The sequence below is a fragment of the Pongo abelii genome, chromosome 15 (assembly GCF_028885655.2).
Source record: "Pongo abelii isolate AG06213 chromosome 15, NHGRI_mPonAbe1-v2.0_pri, whole genome shotgun sequence".
NCBI classification, from domain to species: domain Eukaryota; kingdom Metazoa; phylum Chordata; class Mammalia; order Primates; family Hominidae; genus Pongo; species Pongo abelii.
Genome location: NC_072000.2, coordinates 103881839 through 103902949, shown reverse-complemented (window position 1 = coordinate 103902949; position 21111 = coordinate 103881839). Strand labels below are relative to the sequence as shown.

Sequence of the window (21111 nt, the reverse complement as noted above, 5' to 3'; positions counted from 1 at the left end):
CCTCGTTACGTGGCTCTTCAAAACTCCAAAGTCGGAGTACCCTAGACATGGAACAACCTCCAAAAAGTCTCAGGCCTAGCCAAGGTTGGGACTAATACGCCGCGCAATAATCGGGGAGATATGAGGAGTCTGTGGCTGTGAGACTGCGCGGTTAACACCGCTGCCCCTTTTGCCCAACCCCTAGAAAGTCTCCGAACTTTGACTGCCCCCCAGTGCGAGGGCCGCTACCAGTTCTAGGGTGAGTCCGGCCTCCCTGCCCCGCCCCGACGCCTCAGACCCTCTCTACACGCCCGCCCCACAGCCCCGCGCCCGCCCGCAAAGTTCAATGTGTACCGGAGGTTAGCGGAGGGAGGCAGAATCCGGAAAGAGAGACTCCGCCAGTGGATGGCGACGGTTGGCCATAACCTACTCCGACCTCCAGATACGCGGGAGGTGGGCGGCGCTGCCCTCAGTCGGTGGGTCACTCACCCCTCGCTTCAGGCAATCCCCTCAGCGACGTCTCTCCTTGCCGACTGCGGCCATCTTGCATGTGGAATGTCGGGGAACTACGTCATCACGCTGCGTCCTGAGACGACACCAAGCGATCGGAGGGGCGGAGAGAGCAGGATGCCTGTCAACCAATGGGAAGAAAGCAGAGCTCTCAAAAGAGGAACGAGCCGCCGCTCTCCTCCCCGCCCGCCCCGCGGGTCAGTGGCTGCTGCGTGCAGGGGGAGGAGCCAGCCACAGGGCCCATCCCGTCGGTCCCGCCCCTAGGGGCGAAAAGGCATTCTGGAGCAACCGAACCTGCTAACGGAACTTGGGCGCGTAGGCGGGGCCCGGGTCGAGATTCGCCCAATCAAAGCTCTGGCGGGGGCGAACGCAGCCAGTTGCGACATCGGGGTTGGCGGCGGCTGAGCCGGCCGCTCTTGCCCCCGGGAGCTGCCAGCCCACTGGCTGGGGAGGACCCCGAACGGAACGCCGGCTGGGCGGCGGGGCGGGGCCGCGCCCATGCGTCCGAGGCGTGGGCCAATGAGCGGCGGCGGCGGCGGCCCGGGGGCGGGGTCCGGGGGCGGGAGGAGAAGGGTTGGGCCGCGGCCGCGGGGCCGTCTCAGGCTGCCGTCCCGCCCCTCCCGTCCGGCCGCCGCCGCCGCCACTGCCGCCACCGCCTGGGGGTTGGTTGAGGCGGACGGCGGGGTCCGGGCCGGAGTGCGTCGTTCCCGCTGCGCTTGGGGAGGCGGGCAGGTGAGTGCTGGCGGCGGTCTCTGCGCGCGCGCGGCCCGCGGGCTGCGGGGGAAACTCGCGCCGCGTCTCCGAGCTCTGCGAGGCCGTCCCTCGCCCTGGCCAGCGCCCCTCGGCCGAAGTCCGGCCCGCGCCCCCGCCAGGGTCCCCGCCGGCCGCTCTGGCCGCGGGGCTTGAAGGGGCAGGTGTGCACTCGGGGGCCGGGGCGGGGAGGGCCCGGTGGGGTCGCAGGGCGCCGGTCGGCCTCTGCCCGGGCTCCCTGCGGGGCGGGAGGCGCGCGCTCGCCGCTGCCCTGTCCCCTCTGGCGCCCACGCTCCCGGGCCCCGCGCCACCCGGTCTCGAGGTGGTGGAGGTGCAGGCAGCGCTCTCCCCAAGCTTGCCCCACTGTCCCCGGCCCTCGCGCCTGCTCTCGGGTGGGGCCCGGGCCCCTCGCGCTGGTCGGCTCGGCTCTGCGCGCGGCCGGGTCGCGCTCCCATTTCCTTCCTTCCTTCGGTCACCCCGCTGCTCGGGGAAGGCTGTGCGGTTTTATGTTCCTCTCTGCGAGTTCTCGGTGCCCACCAGGGTGCCCGGGGACCAGCCCCCGCCTCCTCCCGCGCCGTCCAGTTAGGAAGACGGTCGTAGAAAATAGGTCGTCTTTCTTCCCACGCGCCCTTGGCCGTGCTCCACGCGCGCAGTGCCCTACTAGGGAGAGGCATTCGGTGCTTTAGAGTTTGTCATTCCGGCGTTAAACTCTTCCTCCTCGTGGCTCCAGCCCGGCGATGCAACTCTTGTCTTTTCCCCGTCTCCACTCGGGAAAAGGAGCTGACAGTGACGCGCGCCCCTGGCTGCGGGGCTCACCCCTGCCGGGCCGGTGTTGGGAGGAGGGCATTTCAGTGTTGCAAAGGCATTCGCGGGTTAGGACCGCTCGGACCGTGTTATTTTGCTTTTCTAAATAAATAAGGTGATGTTTCAAAAGCAAAAATACTTTTAAAGTATACTGACAAATTAATTTTGCTTTTAAGAATCCTCGAAGAGTTACCCCTCTCTTCGTAGCCTGATTGTGGTGCTGATGAGGCCACTATAAATGTGTGTGTCAAAACTCAGAACCGGACACGGAAAAGTGTGAATTTTATCTTACCTAAAATATACCTCTCCCTCTCCCGTTTTTCTTCTTGAAATGGCCTTGCCAGTATTTCAAAACTGAACTAACCAGTAATAATCTCGGAGGAGTGTTTATTATTTTAAGTGAATACATTTAACCCAAGAATATAGCAAAATAAAAGCAGTCTTCCTCTCCACTGTTAAAATTTGCCAAGACTTGCTTGAACCTTGCTGTATGTACTGTGTTTATACGGGCTACCATGCGTGAAGGTCCAGCAGTACCGGATTAGTCCCAAGGGCTGCCGTGATTGATACTTTGGTGAAATTCCAACAGTTTTCCGAGGAGTTTTTCTCTGGCTAAGAAAGTAGTTTGCAAAGCCAAGTTCTCAAACAGCTACAGAACCTCTTTATTGGGACCCCAGACAACTTGGATTTTAGCCTTCTGCTACCCCTTTCCTGTCTGCCCTCCAAGTGATTGTAAGTTAATATCTGAAATGGAACTGTAGTTTGAAGGAGTAAAATGGTTGCTTCTCCAGTGTGCTAACATCTCAGTGCTTTTTTTCCTGGAATTGGAGTGGTGTTGGATTTGAAGATTAAAACGTCTTATGTCTGTATGTACGATAATAGCGAAAGCTTCTCGTAAGAGCACAGTGACTGTCAGTAAGAAAGTGATGGCTGCTGCGCTGCTCTTCCGTGCCGTGGACATTTAGGCCACATTTTAAATGATAATTAAGCTTTTGCTTTAGAAGCCACTGGATAATAAGAAAAATATGGAGGTTGTACTCAGATATTTTTCCTATTTAAAGCTCAACCACTGGACAACTGTTTTTGTTTTGAGAGTTCTGATAAACGGTCACAACAGCCTCCTTGAAACACAGTACTCTCCTGCCTGGAGGAGAATGACAAGATGACGGCACCGGGGAAAGTATGACCATCAGCGACGAAGGCTTGCTTGGAGTGAATATTTAGTAGACAATCATTGAATTCAATGAAAACCAGGTGCATAGTTTGTACTGTGTAGAGTTGTAGTAAAAATATGAGCAAAAATCCTACCTCCAAGTCAGGGTTACTCTGAATGCTTTGTGACTAGATGTCAGTGTAGTTTGAGGCGTACCAGATTTCTTAAATGTTTGAATTACATAGAGTCTTTTTTCTTATCACGAATCCGAAGTAGGGTTTAGAACTGTAACTAATAATACTGTATCTTTCTTAGGTGTAGTTGGATGATTATCCTTCTCTGAGAGGTTATTTATCTTTAGAGACTGGTTTGCCTGTTCCCTGGCTGCTGTGCCTGGTGCTTCTGTTGGGGGTGGAGAAGAAGAGTTTCAAGTGTGTTTCTTTCCCTTGGACCGAAGTCCTGGGAATGGAGTGGTGACTTTGTTCCCCCAAAGAGAACTAGGAGTCGTTTATTGCTATAGCATTAAATGTTTTTAACAGAACAGTGAACTTATCTTTATTCTTGTTACTTTGGATGTTGCTTGTGGCCATTTATAATATTTGCTTTCTCAATTACCTACCCTTATTTTTGGGCCCTTTTTTTATCAGTGAAAAATCTTTTGATTAGCCGTACATCTTTTCTCTCCTGCTATAGTCATAGAAGTGTTTATCTGGGTAACAGTTTGTTCTGGGTCATATTTAACCAGTCGAGAGTATTAGACTAAAGAGTCTTGCTTTTACAGTTTTCTATAGTTTTCACTTTTGTTGCCTTTACAATGGATTTCTGTTATTGAATTTCCTTTTATCATCTCATTTTTCTGTTCATAAATTGGAGAGGTTAATTTGATATGCAAATAGAATTAATTTACATATTTACTCTCATGGTAAAAAATTTCTATCAAAATATTAATATACATAATATATTTTCCTATTACAAAGAAGTTGAGACTTGGCTTTTTTTTTTTGAGATGGAGTTTCGCTCTTGTTGCCCAGGCTGGAGTGCAATGTCTTGATCTCGGCTCACCGCAATCTCTGCTTCCTGGGTTCATTCTCTTGCCTCAGCCTCCTGAGCAGCTGGGATAACCGGCATGCACCACCACGCTTGGCTAATTTTGTATTTTTAGTAGAGACGGGGTTTCTCCATGTTGGTCAGGCTGGTCTGGAACTCCCGACCTGAGGTGATCCGCCCGCCGCAGCCTCCCAAAGTGCTGGGATTACAGGCGTGAGCCACCGCACTTGGCTGAGACTTGGCTTTTTAAAAAGTTACTTAATAGTCTTTTGAAAAAAAATTAGCATCTGCAAGATTAAGAAGTCTTGCTTTTTAACTCAAGCCAGAGATTAGCTGTGTTGACCCCATTTCCACTTGCGAGTCTCCTCTAAGTTTTGGATATAAACAGACCGTAAAAACAAGAGATAAAAACACAGATAGATATTGAACATTTTCGACTGAGATAAATTTGGATGGAAGAAAGCTAATTCCAAATGATTATAAAATTCAAATACCGAAGTTAAGACTTTGCAGTTCTTTTTTTTCTTATATCAAGTACTTTCCAAGTAGAAGTGAACTAGTAAGTCCAAACAGTCTTGGTTGACAGTGGAAGACACATCTATCTTTGAAGTTAGGATTTTGAAAGGAATCTACTGATTACTAAGCCAAAGTGAATTCTTAGCCTTTTACAAGCCTAACCTCAGTACTGGGATGGGGAAGTAGGGGAGGGCAGAGGGACAGAGCAGGAAGAAATGTTTCCATCGTTTTTTTAGAAGGACAAAAAAAATTGTCTAGAGAATGTAGATAAATGTCTACACGGAACTTTTTATTTTTAATTTTTAATTGACAAAAATATATGATGCATAGAACTCTTAATAAAATATGCACTTATCTTAGGTTTATCACTATCTATGATCCTGAGTTTCACGTTCCATTTAAGAATACAATTCATTAGGACAGAACAGGTCTAAGAAATTATTCCGACTAAATGGTTTACAATGTTCAGTCTCAGAAAATAGACATGCCTTTTCAATATCAGCAGTTTCTATTACACATATTTGAGAGGAAGTAAAGATTAGTGTTGACAAGTACTTATTAAAGTTGCTTTTACCATAAGATGTTTACTAGTGTCTAATAACATTTTTGATTTGTTGTTTGTAATAATTTAGCTTCGCTGCATGTCATGGTCACCTCATGGTTCTGCGTTTTTCCCCGCAACAAAAGTATGGCATTGCAGAGATCACTGTGAGATGTGGTAGATTGGATGGAAGCTCTTTTGGAAGTTTTGCCCATGTCCCAAATTTAACCTGCAGCTCCTCCTATGTATTTGGACAAAGCCAGCAAAATAACTGTACTTTTAAAAGGCCAAAAGATAAAACCTTTACATGTGTATGTTTTATCAGTGCAAGGGAATAGTATTATTTTGAATATTAGGGATAACAGTGAACCTTTGGAGCTCTCATAAATGGGTTGGTTTTGAGCTGAACTCATGAAATATTATTGAGTATCAGTAAGATTTATCATTGAGGTGTGCTGGTGAGGCTCTGACACAAACTGAGTCTATCATTTTGCATAAATTACTCAGTCTCTGTAAGCGTCAGCTTTCTCATCTGTGAAAGGGGCTTGTTAATACCTGTCTTATATTGTGTAAAATGCTTACCTCAATTCTTGATCATATAATAAATGCCCAAATGACATGATTGTGATGGGGACGATCATATTGGAGAACTGCCATAGGACACAGGACGTGGCAAGGATGATCCTGAAATAAAGAACATGACAGCATGAATAGTTGCATTTAGGTTCAAAAACTCAGTTGTTTAACATAGCACATCTATCTTGCTGAAGATCACGAAAGGCTTTAGTTGATTACTGTCTTGTCCTAAAGGCTGTGGGACCATGTTGCATCATCTTTGTGTTTGAGATTAGAGTCTCAGGAAATGTGCAGGAATGAGGGAATAAATTCACTGGGCTCATAGAAAAGCTAGGGCAGTCTTAGGAATATTAGTCAAATTTCTTTGAGTTCCAGGAAGGTGGGTAGTCCATCTCAGAGCACATCTGAAGGGTTTTGTTGACTTTTAAAAAAGCAGTTCATTGAAGTATAATATGCTTAAGTGGTTTTGCTCACTGTAGTAATGAGGGGCACATTAAGCCTGGAGAAGACAAAACTTTGGGGAGACACAAAAGTTGACAGGTCAGAGAGGATGGTGAACTTCTCTGCAATATCGTACTGGAGGGGCTCACAAAGCAGGAGATTGCCTTGGAAGTGAATGTGCAGCTCTGCTGGCCGCCTAAAGGCGGAAGCTTTGGATCTGCCTTTTTCACTTACTGGCAATCCGCCTTAGGCTGTGTTTGTTAATCAGGAATAACACGCTCTCTCTGTCCTGCCTGTCTTATATCCTTCTCAGACTTGGATCAGGTGAAGTACTGATGGTGACTGCTCCATAACATCTGGCGCCATGATCTTAAACACGTGTGGGATTGAGAGCTACTATACATAACCCTAGAGGTCTCCTCTAATCCTGTTGCTCCTTGGTTTTAGAATCCAGAATCCTTATGTTAAGGAATGTGGGTGGTTTGAAGGTAATTCCTTGACGGATTACAGCTGTTTCTTCACACATAACATTGTCTTTTTTATTTTAGAAAGATATAATAGGAAATGATTATTCATGATACCCAATGATTTTTTGCTTTACAAAAGGTTTTTTTGGTAACTTCCGTTAAATAGGAACCTCATGTTAATTTGTTTGCAACTTCATTGAATGGCAGTTTAAAACAAACCTACTATGTAACGAAAAGTCAGTCAGAAATGTTTAGTTATTTCTAAAATTATTGTGTTAGTGGAAAAATAGCAAAAAAAAAAATTGTGAAAAGCAACAACTGTGCTTATTTATTTATTTATTTAATTATGTTTGAGACAGAGTCTTGCTCTGTGGCCCAGGCTGGAGTGCAGTGGCACGATCTTGGCTCACTGCAACCTTCGCCTCCTGGGTTCAAGTGATTCTTTTACCTCAGCTTCCCAAGTAACTGGGACTATTTTTAGTAGAGACAGGGTTTCACTGTGTTGGCCAGGCTGGTCTTGAACTCCTGACCTCAGGCGATCCGCCCGCCTTGGCCTCCCAAAATGCTGGGATTACAGGCATGAGCCACTGTGCCTGGCCAACAACTGTATTTTTAAAATCTCAAGTTATAATACTTATATGGGACAGCCCAAATTGTTCTGTATCAAGATTAAACTTTGATCAAATTATAATTTTATTTGCATGCAATTTATAGATCTTTATACATCCTGGTACTTAAGTAGTTACTGAGTTGAAATTAATTCCACCTTCTTCCATGCCTGCTTGCCTTGACTTCTTGGTACTTTTGAATTGTGGCACATCAGTTCTTTTATTTATTTATTTATTTATTTATTTATTTTAGAGACAGAGTCTCACTCTGTCGCCCAGGCTGGAGTACAGTGGCTGGATCTCGGCTCACTGCAATCTCCACCTCCTGGGTTTAAACATTTCTCCTACATCAGCTTCCTAAGTAGCTGGGATTACAGGCCTGCGCCAGCATACCAGGCTAATTTTTGTATTTTTAGTAGAGATGGCGGGGGTCTCATCACGTTGGCCAAGCTGGTCTTGAACTCCTGACCTCAAATGATCCACCCGCCTTGGCCTCCCAAAGTGCTGGGATTGCAGGTGTGAGCCACTGCCCCTGACCCAGTTCCTCTTTTAATTAAAAGATTGGAACGATAGGTGCCAGTTAGCCGTGTAAACTGATATGAGTTGGTATGGCATGGCGCTGCTGCTAGGCCCTGCTACTGTGCAAAGCCAGAACACGTTTCTGATATGTATAAGTTTCAGCTAACACGGTACCATGGCACTTTATCAGTATCTGTAGGAAAGGAAACATTGCACAATTAAATACTTTTCAGTTTGGGAGTGCCTTCATTTTCCTAACTCATCATCCTGTAATTTGTGTATTTAATTCTGAATATAGCAATCTGATCTGCTGGCCGGCAAAGTATTTCAGTAAGAGTGAGAAAAGAGTATTTCCTGTTCTTCCTACACGAAGATTAGGCCCTCACACTCTCTCGAGTGTGCTTTACGGCTGAGAGCCTGAGGTGGAGGAAGCCATCCTTAGGACCATTCTCTCCCTTAGTCAACCCAGCTGTGAAGTTGGGTCAATGCAGGATACATTGAAAAACAGATGCTGTGCTTGAGCTAAGGTTTCCTGGATAAATTGCCAGATAAGTGTAATCAAAAATGTTTATTCTAGTTCTGTTTAGTTGAAAGCAGCATTTTTGAGGGAACTCAAGAAATACACAAATAAATATCCTTTCCATTTAGTGTTTGAAAAAAAATGCAAGTGAATTACATCCAAATCAGTTCATTATGTGTGAACTGTACTTTGTAAAAATGGGTTAGGTATTTAGCACCCCTTACGCCACCTCCGCTCCCACTGCCCACATTAGCCAAGGTCACTAAATGTGCTTTCTTGTTTCTCCTGACCCATTTATTCCATGATTCAGATTAGATGGAAAAGAATCACTTGATTGGCAGAGGTGGTGGTTGATTACAGATGCCCCTGTATATTAGTCAGCACTTTAAATAATAATTGAGTATGTCATTCATTTCTCTGTCTTCTAAAACCTGTCTTGTCTGTTAGATGGGGAGGTTGTTGGTGGACTTGTAAGTGGTAGGTATATGGTGTTTTAAAGGGCCAAAGTTTAAAGATTCTGTAGATTTTAAAAATATCTTGATGGTGAAGAAATGTAGATATGTGTGAAACTCTTGGCTTAGCTGTTCCTTTTTATAGATATCCCTTCCTCTGAATGACTGACTGTAATTGTATAATTCATGTATCAATCCTGTATTGCTACTCTTCATATTTTCTTTTGTCTTAAGTATTATTTAAATCATTTTTTTGGTCCTATTTTCCTGTTTTATTTAAGATAATTCAGTAAGTATTTGTAAATTATACCCGATTTCAGTCTAAACTTTGTGGAAAAAAATTTTGGATTTAGCATTGTACCTTCTGGCTAATACTTGTAATTTAACTTGAGTTTGTATGTGTATACACATATAATTAATTTAGTATGCATTTATATTTTCCTAATATAAATATCGGAAATAAATATTGAAAATAAACATTTGGTCTTTGTGGGAACTTGATGAATGTTTAATATATTTTTTTCATGAAGAGCATGAAGGATGTTCAGAATACCTATTTGACTGTTTCATTTTTTTAAACTTGTAATTTAGCCCCAAATTCAGCTGAAATGATCATGAAAATTATTCACTGTATATAACAGACTTTCGAATCATAAATGAAAAGGGTAGTTATTTAAATCCATAAGGTTGGGGAACTTACACGGCATGAATCTTTTTTGATCGCTAAAAGAAGGCAATATGGGGTGAATTTAGGAAACCACACATACTGGATACTAACACCTTCTCACACTGAATCTTAAAATTTGTCATCCTTCTTGAATTGTACGTTATTTCTTGCCCTTCTATGTTTAGTTACTTATGTGTTTTAGGAATTATCCATGCTGCTTTATTTTGAGTGTGAGTCTTGGTTTCCCAGCCTCATCCTTGGGAACTGCAGGCCTGGTTTTGTCCAATTTTGTTGTCTTCTGCAACAGCGAACATAGTATAGGCACAGAGACGTTGTGCAGCTTAGTTTAATCAAGCTTGCCTATACTTAGAGTCCACCTATATGCTGGAGCTAATGCAGGGTTTCAGGTTTGAAGCTATGGGTCTGCTGCTTGGCAGCTGTGGTCTCTTGGCCAAGTCACAGCCCTCTCAGCCTGCTGACAACTGGCTGTGGTCACTGCCGGCCTCAGTGGGCTGTGGTGGGGGTGCAGGGAGGTCATGGACGGATGCTCGTGTCCTTGGTCACAAGTGCCCACGGAGCTTTTCCCTGTGCTTGGGCCGTAAGCTTTCCTTTTCTATCAGAAACAGACTAATTCCTGCTTTATTGCTTTCTAAAGACCAATAATGCTTTAAAAATTCCAGTGTGTTTTTCAGAGTCTCTCTTATTAAATGTAATGTCCTAAAGCTTTTCTATCTAAAACTGGATTTTGAAAAGAGATCATCTTAAAAAAAATTTTTTGAGACAGGATTTTGCTGTGTTGCCCAGGCTCCAGCCCAATGGCTGTTCGCAGGTGTGATCATAGCTCGCTGCAGCCTCGAACTCCTGGGCTCAAGAGAGCCTCCCACCTCAGCCTCCTGAGCACCTGGGATGATAGGCATGTGCCACTATGCCCCACAGAACCGTTTTTTAAGTGTGATATTACATAAGCTTAACCCTAACCCCTGTCCTTCATGGTATGGCCAATCTATCTCTAATTAACTACATCTCTGTATATAAATTTATATTTTTACTTCTAAGAGTTATCATAGTTCATTAGTAGAATTAAATATTCAGTAAATGTTTTATTTTGACAACTGTTTAATCACTGTTGGGAGCAATGTGAAAATTGGTAACACCAATATATTCAAATATACTATCCAAAGATTTTCTTTTACTCAACAAATTTTGACCTTCTGTGTGTCTGTGACACTATATTAGACTCTATGGGTAATATAGAGATGGAAGCTTTGGGTTTTTTTTCTGCCACAAGACAGTGGGTAAAAGAGTTTAGACTGCGGTGGGTGAGGTCACAGAGGTTCAGGGACTGTGCTGTGGAAGTGTGGTGAGGAGACCTTGTTAGTGAGGTGGTGTTTTAGCCAGGTAAATTTTAGGTGGAGGACCCTGACATACTCATCAAGGGATCAGGGCATTTCGGCTAAAGTAACAGAGCGAAGAGCATGTATGTCAGGGAATGACAGCCAGGCCAAGGGGCTGAGGGAAGGTGGGATGTGGGGAGCTGGCAAACTCACAGGAAAACCTGATGTTTTAGGGCTGAACGAACTACATATAGGGCATCTGCCTTCAAGGTGCTTTGAGTTAGGGGTGTCCCACAAATACTAGAATTAGTGCCAAACCATACTGAACCCAGAGACAAAGAAATCTTACAGACAGTGATCGTTCCAAGTTCATAGTAGATGGGTTACAGAACTGGTACCGAGAAACACTTGCCTTCAGTGACTTAAGTTCACGCCCGACTGCCTGGGATTCAGGGTACAGGGGACTGAGGAGAGCCCTCGGACAGGGTAGACCCAGCCGATGGGGGAGGCTTACTGGAAGAGCCCTGGAGACTTGTTTTTTGGGGGAGCAGATTGAGGAGATGGCTAGGGTCTGGGATCCTGTGCCCTAGGGAGATACATTTACTGGAAGAAGGATAGGCAGCCCCCCTGCCCCCATCCTTAATTAAGACAAGATTCTTTCTGCCTAACCTAGGCTAGCCACTTTTTCTACCTTACAGCCTGTATCCCCACGGGAGAGAAACAGCCCAAAGAGGTTGCCGAAAGACAGAATCCCAATATAAGCCAACTCTTTAGCGTCTGTAATAACCTTGAGTTTGACCCTTTCTTACTGACTTTGTTGGGCATGAGGGTTGCATGGAAGAGTCTAGAGTTTCCCTTAATGCCACAGGGGACATTTTGGTAGAGCCTCGAAGTATGTGAAAAATCTTGCCAGGAGAAGACAAGGGGACAGGCAGTGGGGTAGCTGCGTTCCAGAAAAAGGGAGGAACATGAGCAGTCCCCTGGAGCTGTGTTGTGTAAAGGTAGGATGAAGCTGGACATGTAAAATGGGGTGAGGCAGTTCAGTCCTCGAAGACCTTGCTAGGGAGGTTACGCATTATCCTGTGAGATGTGGAAAGACGTGTGAGCGAAAGAAACCTACACAGTGTGGAATTCCACTTATATGAAGTTTAAGAATAGGCAAAACTAATCGATGGTAATAGAAGTTGAAATGTGGGCTACTGGGGGAAGGACTGGTTGTGAAAGGGTTCATCAGGACTGCTGTCAAGGACTGGTGTGTTTGCTGCCTTCTGCAAGGGTGGGGCCTTGCATGCATGAAGATGAGTCCATGAATTCGTGCACTATGCGGTTTGTAGGTTTCTTTTTTTTTTAGTCAGGGTCTCCCTCTGTTGCCCGGGCTGGAATGCAGTGACGCCATCACAGCTCATTGCAGCCTCTGCCTCCTGGGCTGAGGGGATCCTCCCACCTGAGCCTCCTGAGTATCTGGGGAATACAGGCTTGCACCACTGTGTCCAGCTAATTTTTATATTGTTTTGTAGAGACAAGGTTTCGCCATGTTTTCCAGGCTGGTCTCGAACTCCTGGGATCAAGCAATCCACCTGCCTTGGCCTCCCAAAGTGCTAGGATTATAGGCGTGAGCCACTACGCCCAGCCTATGCAGTTTGTATTTTATACCTCAATTTATTAAGGCTGACTGTTGACATTGTGGTGGGGGAGGACTTGTAGGCAGGGAAATGAATCACGAAGGGATTGAAAGAGCTGGAGATGAGGGTCTTAGCTAGGAGTGGCTTCAGTGACTGCATAAACATCACCCAACAGGACTTTTGAAGATTGCGTTCTAGCATATCTGCCCTCCCAGGGGTTAATGTACTGGTGTGTTTTGAAGTTACACCTCTGGGGTATTTATACACCTATTACTCATTTCTAAAAGCCAGCAGTTTTCTGGCTTAAAAAAGAAATCTTGAGAACAATTGGAGTTACAAGTACTCGACTGTAGAATTACTGTCAATGGAATGTATTTTGTTTTCAAATCATTGTAACCCTATTTTTAATGGTCTGTCACGTGGAGCAGGAATTAGACATTTCCTTTCTGTTCCAAGGGGATGGAAACCTGGATAGAAGCTTCGGAAATGGAGATTGTAACCTGACCTAAGACCTGTGCAGATGCTTTTCCCTGGGAGCTCAGGGTGGCATCCTCTGTGTAGCACCTGCCATGTGTTGAGGCCTAGGCTGTATGTCCTCAAGGAGCCTGTTATCTGAAGGGATGCTGGTATGTGAGCAAGTCTTTTAGTACAGTGGGGCCCAGCAATAATGGAGAACATACAAGGAGTTGCAAAGGTGCAGAGAAGAGAAGATTGTGACTAGGGGGACCAGGTAGACTTTAAGGGGATTCCTGGACAGCATTTTTAGAGAAAACCAAGAGTTTGTGAATAAGTGACTAAAATATTACAGTCAAGGGGTGAACGGGGAGGCAGAGATAGGAGGTACATGATGACGTCTGTAGAGGGACTGGGAGCCCTTGGTGTTGCTGGGAGGGTGTTTTACATGTTTTTGCTGGTTTCCTTTTATTCCAGGGTGACTGACACTGTATATTTTACACTGATTTTTAGAAGACTTATTAGATTAACGTGTTACACATTATTCTTTATACATTAGATACATAAGAGAAGATAGCAATGTTAGCCTGTTAAATAATGTGATTTCCTACTATTTAGGGTGGTGGCAGCGGGAGGGTAGATTTAAGCAGCAGGGACAGTCTTGGGCAGGGAGATGTATGAGACTAGTGTTAGGGTCTAACCATGAGGACTCGTTCAGGAGGTGCAGGAGGAAGTGGCTGGAGCTGCCTAGGTGTGGGCTGAGTGGCTGCTGGCAGGGGTGTGGGGGTGTGTGGGGCCATATCCCATGGTGTTTGATCTGGAAGACCCCGTGCTGCCATGTACTTTTTTTTTTTTTTTAATCTGTATTTAAACAGAGGCAGTGTGGTAGTGGTTCTGGGTTCAGGTTCTAGCTGTACCTCTTACCTGATGCATGACCTTGGACAAAGAGAAGGGACTTAACCTTTCTGAGAATGTCAGCTGAAAGATGAGGATGGTATCTACTGCTTAAAGTGCGAGGAAGATCAAATGAAGAGCTCTGACTTAGTCCAGCACCTGGCAGAGGGTAAATACTGAGCTCCAGGGAACAGCTGCTGTTACATCAATGAGCAACTGCAGTTGGGTGGATCGCTGAGGGAAGACTTTGGGGGAGGTGAGGGGCTGCAGGCAGAGTGAATAGAGCCGGTTTTGTAGCTGTTGGTGGGCACCCCATGAGGGCCGGTGCTGAACAGCCCTGTCACAGGCTCACTTACTGTTAAGAGAAGGGAAAGGGTCTTGGAGCTCCTCATCAGAGTGACGTTCTTGTCTCGTTTACAGGCTCCCACAGCAGAAGGTCTTTTAGGCAAGGCTGAAGGGAGAGGCCAGCTAAGCCATTGCTGACAGGATGCTTCTGCGTCTCCTCCTGCCAAGCCAGCAGACCCACTATATTTGGAAGTGTGATTAACGTCCTTATTACCAGACTCCTTGGTGGTTTTAGTTGTTTTCAGGTTAAGATCGATGGTCCTCCAGAGATGCCCTCTGCAGATGTGGGAGGGCTGAAATGCCCAGAAGGGTGGAGGTGCTGTGTCCAGGCTGTGCCCTTGCTCTTGGCTGTGAGCCAGAATCATGGGGAGCTTTTTTTCTCTTCTAAGAAGACAGTTCTTAAGCACAGGAAAAGGTGCTTAAGCTGTCTGTCATCCTGCCCTCCCCTCACTTAAATTTTCTGCTTTCGATCATGGAAAAAAAATTCCTTTTATTGCTGCAAAAGTTTTAACGTATTTTTACTGGTTTCCTTTTATTCCAGGATGACTGACACTGTGTATTTTACACTGATTTTTAGAAGACTTATTAGATTAATGTGTTACACATTATTCTTTATACATTAGATACATAAGTGAAGATACACATGTTAGCCTGTTAAATGATGTGATGTCCTACTATTTTAGCACATGACCATATTTGCATGGACTCAGTTACAACAGAGTCAATGATCATCTGTATAGTGGGAGAATATGTTTTAAACCTTTGTCCTAGCATAGTTCTTCACATGGTGATAGTTACTACTTTTTGTAAAAAACAAATGGACCAAAGTCTGCTTTTTGATTCTCATTTGAGATAAAGTGTAACTGACTGGGGCTCCTGGAGGCCATCCTCGTGGTGGTTTGTTATTCATTAGCTTATGGATTGCCCTACCAGCTTCTTGGCTGGACACTTTCTCCATCTTCCTAGGTCATCATCTTAGCCTGTTGTCTCTGGAGAATCAAAGCCAGACTCCTCTGGCAGTGACTGTCATCCTGTCTTGAGTGGCTGCCTCGCTAGGCTTCCCTAGAGACCTCCTCTCCAGCTGGGTTCCCTTCCTCACTATGCTTCCCTCACGCTTCTAGTCCTGTCCCTGTCTTTGAATTGCCCCACCTGTTCTTCACACATCCATGTCCCTTACTTTCTTTGAGACCTATTGTTAAAAGCACTTGCGAGCAAGCATTATCTCATAGGGTCTTTACCCAGGACACCATGGTGTGTCCTATACCACATGGTCTCATCTGCGTGTGAAAATATGCTTGTCATTTCTCACGTGCCCACAAACAGAGGACCCGTGTGTGGCACACTGGAATGCGATGGGAGACCTTGTTCAAGTCCCGAGTCTGCCATCAGCTTCCTGTGAAATCCCAGGCAAGGCACTTGGGATTTCCCATGGAACAAAATGCAGGAGTTAGACTAGCTCGCCAGAGTTTCTTCCAGCTCTAAAAGATCTTCAGCATTTGCCCAGAGAGTGTAATCAATTGCTTATGATACAGTTATGGTTAATGGGAAATGATTATTTTAAGGCAAAGTGGGGAGAGAATATATAGGTCTTTATGCCCATATGTGTATGATATATGCATGGGTTTTATCTCTCTAGTATCCTGGAATATGTTAGTATGCACAGTGAAATCTATGTAATTAAAAAAAGATCTAGAGTATAATTTGCTGTACTATAGTTTTTGTAGGTGAAAAAGAACGAACTTTTTTTTCCCCATTTGAGAACCTCTAAATACTAATACTACACATTTCTTTTTCTGGAAGAAAACTTCAGGATATGGCATATGTAAGGTAAGATCTTAGCCTGTGAAGACTAAGACACTGCCGTGTGTTGGACATGTTTTATTACTTGATTTTGTTCTTTGGTAGTGTAATTTTTTTCTCTTTTCTTTCTCTTCTCTGTAGTCAGAAAAATGGGTAAGAAGAGTCGAGTAAAAACTCAGAAATCTGGCACTGGTGCTACAGCAACTGTGTCACCGAAGGAAATCTTGAACCTGACCAGTGAGCTGCTGCAGAGTAAGTCCTCCTCTGGGCTCTCCCTGCCTTGATGTGGTGGCTGTGCCTTTTCCTTCTTTGTCACCAGAATGGGGACGTGTGCATCAAACAAGCTGGTATTCAGGTCCAAGCTTATTAGCTGTGGGCCTGGGCGAGTCACAGAGGTTCCCAGGCTTGCAGTCCTTATCTGTGAGGATGGAAATGCCTGTCAGAACTGTGTGGCTGTTAACAAGGCTTGGGTGAAGTAATTGTGAACTTCCATGGCACAGTCACCTGGAACATGGTCTTCCCTGAGGACCTGTGGGCGAGAAGAAGCTCTACTGCTTTTTCACAGTGTGCCCCTTGGCAGATTACTGAACCCTTCTGAAACTCAGTGTTCTTCTCGGTAAACATAGATAATAACTGTCTCAGCGAATGAGCCAAGGGCCTTGTGAGATGTGGTGTGTGAAGGTACTTCACGGGCTTTTAGCCCAGGGGAGTCCAGCGTGCCTCTTGGAGACCCGGCCTTCAGAGCTCTGCCCCTCACTGGAATGGCTCGCCTTTCTTTTTGGTGATTCAATTAACAGTGCTTTTGATTTTTTTTCTTTTTTTAGACAGGGTCCCGCTCTCTCGCCCAGGCTGGAGTGCTATGGTGGCACTATGACGACTCACTGCAGCCTCGATCTCCTGGGCTCAAGTGATTTTCCCACTCCATTCACCTGAGTAGCTGGGACTACAGGCCTGTGTCACCACGCCCAGCTAATTTTTTTGTAGAGATGAGGTTTTGCCATGTTGCCCAGGCTGGTCTTGAACTCTTGGGCTCAAGAGATCCTCCCACCTCTGCCTACCAAAGTGCTGGGATTGCAGGCGTGAGCCGCTGCACCCGGCTGTGTGTGTCTGATTTTTACATGCTGTAGTTTGAGAGTTCTTGGTTTAAGGAAATGAAATATCTATTAAGTGCCTCTACTTGTTTTAGCAAGTTAGTGTAATTTGGTAACTTTAAAATTATGAATTTGAATTGGTGCAGTTAGTACCTTGGCTGTAGCTGTGGTCACTCCGTTGCCCTTTGTCCATGTTTAGATTATGTGGCAGGCTAAACCTCAAGTAAAAATGCAGCTTTCCCTTTGAGATGGAAAGCAGGCCGCAGCCAAGTTGGAGTCAGGTCCCTCTCGAGTGCTCCCCTGGACCCTACTGGCCGATGGAGTGTGGCTGTCCTGACCATTCCTCGCCGAGCTCCCCTGCCTCTGGCAGCTTGAGGACAGGCTCGCTGCTGCTTCATCTTTGAGGCCTGTTCCAGGCCTCAGTGAGTGCTTATTGTTGGAGAATGAAGTAAGACTGGCCACCCTTCATAGTTAAGACTCAGCGTGTATGTAGTTATTGTTAGTTATTTGCCACATATACTCTTTTAATAGAGAGCAAAGGGGCCCCAGAGGTTAAGCAGGAGTGTGGGAAGGGGCTGTCTAAACCAATGCAGTTATGTGAAAAGAAAGAGCTGCCAATAGGCGGGGTGCCCAGTGTGCAGCCTTTCAAACTCACACCTCAGCCTCGGGTGTTGGTCTTTTGGTCCTGGCCCCACAGTGGAATCTTAGCTTCTTTTTTAGCAGTGACTATGCCATCTCATTTTGCAACTCCCCCAGACTGCTGAATATAGTGCCGTACACATGGATGTGAAATGTTTGTCGACTAATTGTCCTTATGTCCAATTTAACTGGTTCCCTTAGGGAATCAGTGTTATGGGATTTAACTAAAAAGAAAGGTTGACTTTTACTATTAACTTTTACTATTAACTTCTTTTTGCCATATAGAAGAGTTTTGGGGGGATAGTTGGCATTTTAGCTTAGCTTTTTATCATAGATTTTCCTGTTAGTATATTCTAAAAAGAGTTAACTAAGAATAAGGTGGATGTGAGCTAGGTGCTCGCTCAGTGCTCTCTCGGGTACGTTAAGTGGGGGATATTTTTGTGATTCCCCAGAGTTTGTCTGCTTTGACAAGTGCACCTGCCTTGTACTTCTCACATTCATTATCATGGCTGTCATATGTCTGTCTTTTAAAAGTAAACCAACCCCAGAACAGCAACAACAAAGTCCAAATCCTTTTTCTTGTGCAGACTAGTAGGTTAAGTTGAAAGAGAGAAGCGTTTCAGTACCATGTCTCTTATGTTACAGAATGCAGCAGTCCGGCGCCTGGCCCAGGAAAAGAGTGGGAAGAGTATGTGCAGATCCGGACTCTAGTTGAGAAAATACGGAAAAAGCAAAAAGGTAAAATTGCTAGAATGATAACTGTGTTTTAATAATGTCATGTAGAAACTTGATTAGGTCAGAGGGTTGGTGAGTAGTAAAGGTCTCAGCATCATTGGTGTCACTCTGAAAGGTCTTGTAGTGGGGCTTGCAGACCGGGAGAGAGGGCAGTTAGCGGGATTTCCCCCCTTTTTGAGATGCTATTACCTGCTTCGGAAAGGGTGAGAATGTTGAGCTTTAGGAGAATAAAATGTTTGTATCTGGGTGCTAAAATGACACAATTTTATTTATTTACGTTTTATAAAGTATTTATTTAAATCTGGTTTTTATACTGTTATTTCCTTTTGAGTTTCAGGACAGTGCATGTAGTGTATATGGTCAACACACAAATAAATGCTGATTGGTTAATGCATTAGCAAGGTTTATGATGAACTCACACACATCTCAGTTAAATAAGAGGTGTGGTCATATTCCTTAAGTTGTGTTTTTACAGGACGTATGCAGTCGCCATTGTAATGATTCTCATCCAGGCTGGCATGGGGCTAAGTGTGAGTTTGAAAAAGCTCCTTCAGTATACCTGTTGTTTTTGTTCTGTAAAGCACAAAAAGTAAAGATTATTATGCAGGACCACATGGAAGGTAGAAGCAGAAAACATCCTAAGGAGCAAGCATTGGAATGTGGGGCCATCTTCTGAGACTCCCTTTCTTATTGTCGTGAAGGGCCTCAGGAAAGGGTTTGTTTTTTATTTGCTGTCTTTAAGTAGTGGTTTCATTGCTCTTCCATATACATCTCTAAACATGTAGTCTTCAGTTTAGATGGTCTCAGACTCCAAAATGGTGAGTTCATAATGCGTGTTTTCAAACAGGTTCGTTCATAATGGGTTTATTTGCACTAAATAGGAGTCTGTGCTAATCCTTTGTCACCAAGCGGGTAGCGCCTTAGTTTGTCTTCTGCGTAGATACTGTTTACTACACCTGACACTGAGGGTAGAGCATTTGCCAATTCTCAAGGAGTGAATAGTAAGTTCCGTCTTCGAATATTCCTCATTCTGGTCATTTTTGCCATTTAGCAGGTATCTTCGCATATCCAGCATGCCCTCTTCACATATCAGGTTGACTGTTAATTATGCTGTGGTAAGATGGCCACAGGCGCCTGAGCTATGTGCCACACCCAGCTTCCTCATAGTAAAGTTCCTGTTCCTCTCCTTTTATTCATCCAAACAGAATGGTTTTTTCTATGCATGTCTTTTCATCTTTTTGACTACATAGGACATGCTGAAAAGTTCAGAAATTAATATAACAGATGCCTAAGAATCTGCTACCCCAGCTGAGCACATGTCAAAGTTGTATTCTCATTGTCCTTTCTTTTATTCTCACCCACTGGTCAGCTTTCCTTTCCCTTCCTCAGCCCTTGGTTTTGTTTTTGTATTTGTTTTTAAGAAATAAAACATCACAGATACAGCCAAAGCCTCACATTTTCATCCCCTTCCATTCCCTCCCTCCTTGCAGGGTGTTCATCTTCACTGTGAATGTTTTCTACTTCGTAAATAACACCATAAAAATATATGGTTGTAATTGATATTTGAAAAATTTACATAAATGGTGTCATATTACATGATTTTTTTAAAAAACCACCGTGGTACATTTAGTGTTATACTTATGTTGATACACATAGCTCTAGCTCATTTAAATTGCCTTACAGCCTTCTGGCTTACAGCTCTACAGTTTTGTGTTCTTAGAATCAGGGCTGTGGGGCTCATCGTTTCCCATATCTGCTTGTGCACATATGCGAGCTACTCATTTTTGTTTTAATGGAAATTTTGTTAAAGCAAATGTGAATATGAGAGATGGCATGTTTGACTTTTAAGGAGAAAACTGCTCTATAAATCATAGTAATGGTAATAGAAGCTCTCTCCCCTTTGCCGTCATATAACCTAATAGTACCTAATAGTCAATATTTATATTACCTAGTGTTAGTATATATTTCACTGTAACTGACAGGGAGTTTAGGATTTTAATTCTTCTTCCCTGTCACCAGTTAAGGTATGTACTGTGACCATCTGGTGATTAGTTTTGATTTCAAGATTGGCGTGTTAAGACTATTTCCAGTGTTAGTTATGGCCTGTTTTTATTTTCTGAGAGACGTGTGAATGATATGTGTCCTAAAAGTAGCTCTTGTTTTCTAAAACGTGGATTAATATAGGTCTGTCCGTTACTTTTGATGGAAAAAGAGAAGATTACTTTCCTGATCTAATGAAATGGGCCTCTGAAAATGGGGCTTCTGTCGAGGGTTTTGAGATGGTTAACTTCAAAGAAGAGGGCTTTGGTTTGAGAGCAACAAGAGATATCAAGGTGAGTTTATAAAATGTTGGTCTCAAGGGGTCTATGTGTTTTTGAACTGTGGTGTGCTGTAGAGGGCACAGGGTGAAGAGGTAGACGTGTGGTGGGGGAGTTCTAGTTCTGAGCCTGTGGGCAGATAGGCAGCCTGGAAGGGCCTTGGGCTCATGTTCTAAGCAGCTCCTCCCACCTTATCCTCCTGGGGAGCCAAGTTGCTAATCAGTGACTGGGGCAAGTCAGTTCACATTTCTGAGCCTCTGTTAGGAGACCATAGAACATGCCCCACAGGATTTTGAGATTTACCTAAAGATAAGGAGGTGGACTCATGGT

At 44.6% G+C, this 21111-nt stretch overlaps 2 protein-coding genes across 4 annotated transcripts in view; one reads left to right on the top strand and one right to left on the bottom strand.

The window, feature by feature from the left end:
• The window catches only part of CCNK (cyclin K), a 30691-nt gene extending 29879 nt beyond the window's left edge, over window positions 1–812 (bottom strand). The window contains exons 1-2 of one of the 3 annotated variants that reach the window (XM_054530502.2): window positions 784–812; window positions 469–610 (exon numbers count right to left, since the gene is read on the bottom strand). The gene's annotated coding sequence lies outside the window, so the exon portion shown is untranslated. Of the gene's footprint in view, window positions 1–333; window positions 630–783 lie in introns of those variants that run through there. The other 2 variants (XM_009249475.4, XM_009249476.4) reach the window with 2 other exon arrangements.
• Window positions 813–1038: 226 nt separating this feature from the next.
• SETD3 (SET domain containing 3, actin N3(tau)-histidine methyltransferase) overlaps window positions 1039–21111 on the top strand; it is an 88060-nt gene continuing 67987 nt past the window's right edge. Inside the window, exons 1-4 of the mRNA XM_024231371.3 lie at window positions 1039–1221; window positions 16140–16250; window positions 18374–18466; window positions 20648–20796. Of these exons, the coding sequence (XP_024087139.2) occupies window positions 16148–16250; window positions 18374–18466; window positions 20648–20796 (345 nt within the window). The 5' untranslated portion in view covers window positions 1039–1221; window positions 16140–16147. The remainder of the gene's footprint in view (window positions 1222–16139; window positions 16251–18373; window positions 18467–20647; window positions 20797–21111) is intronic.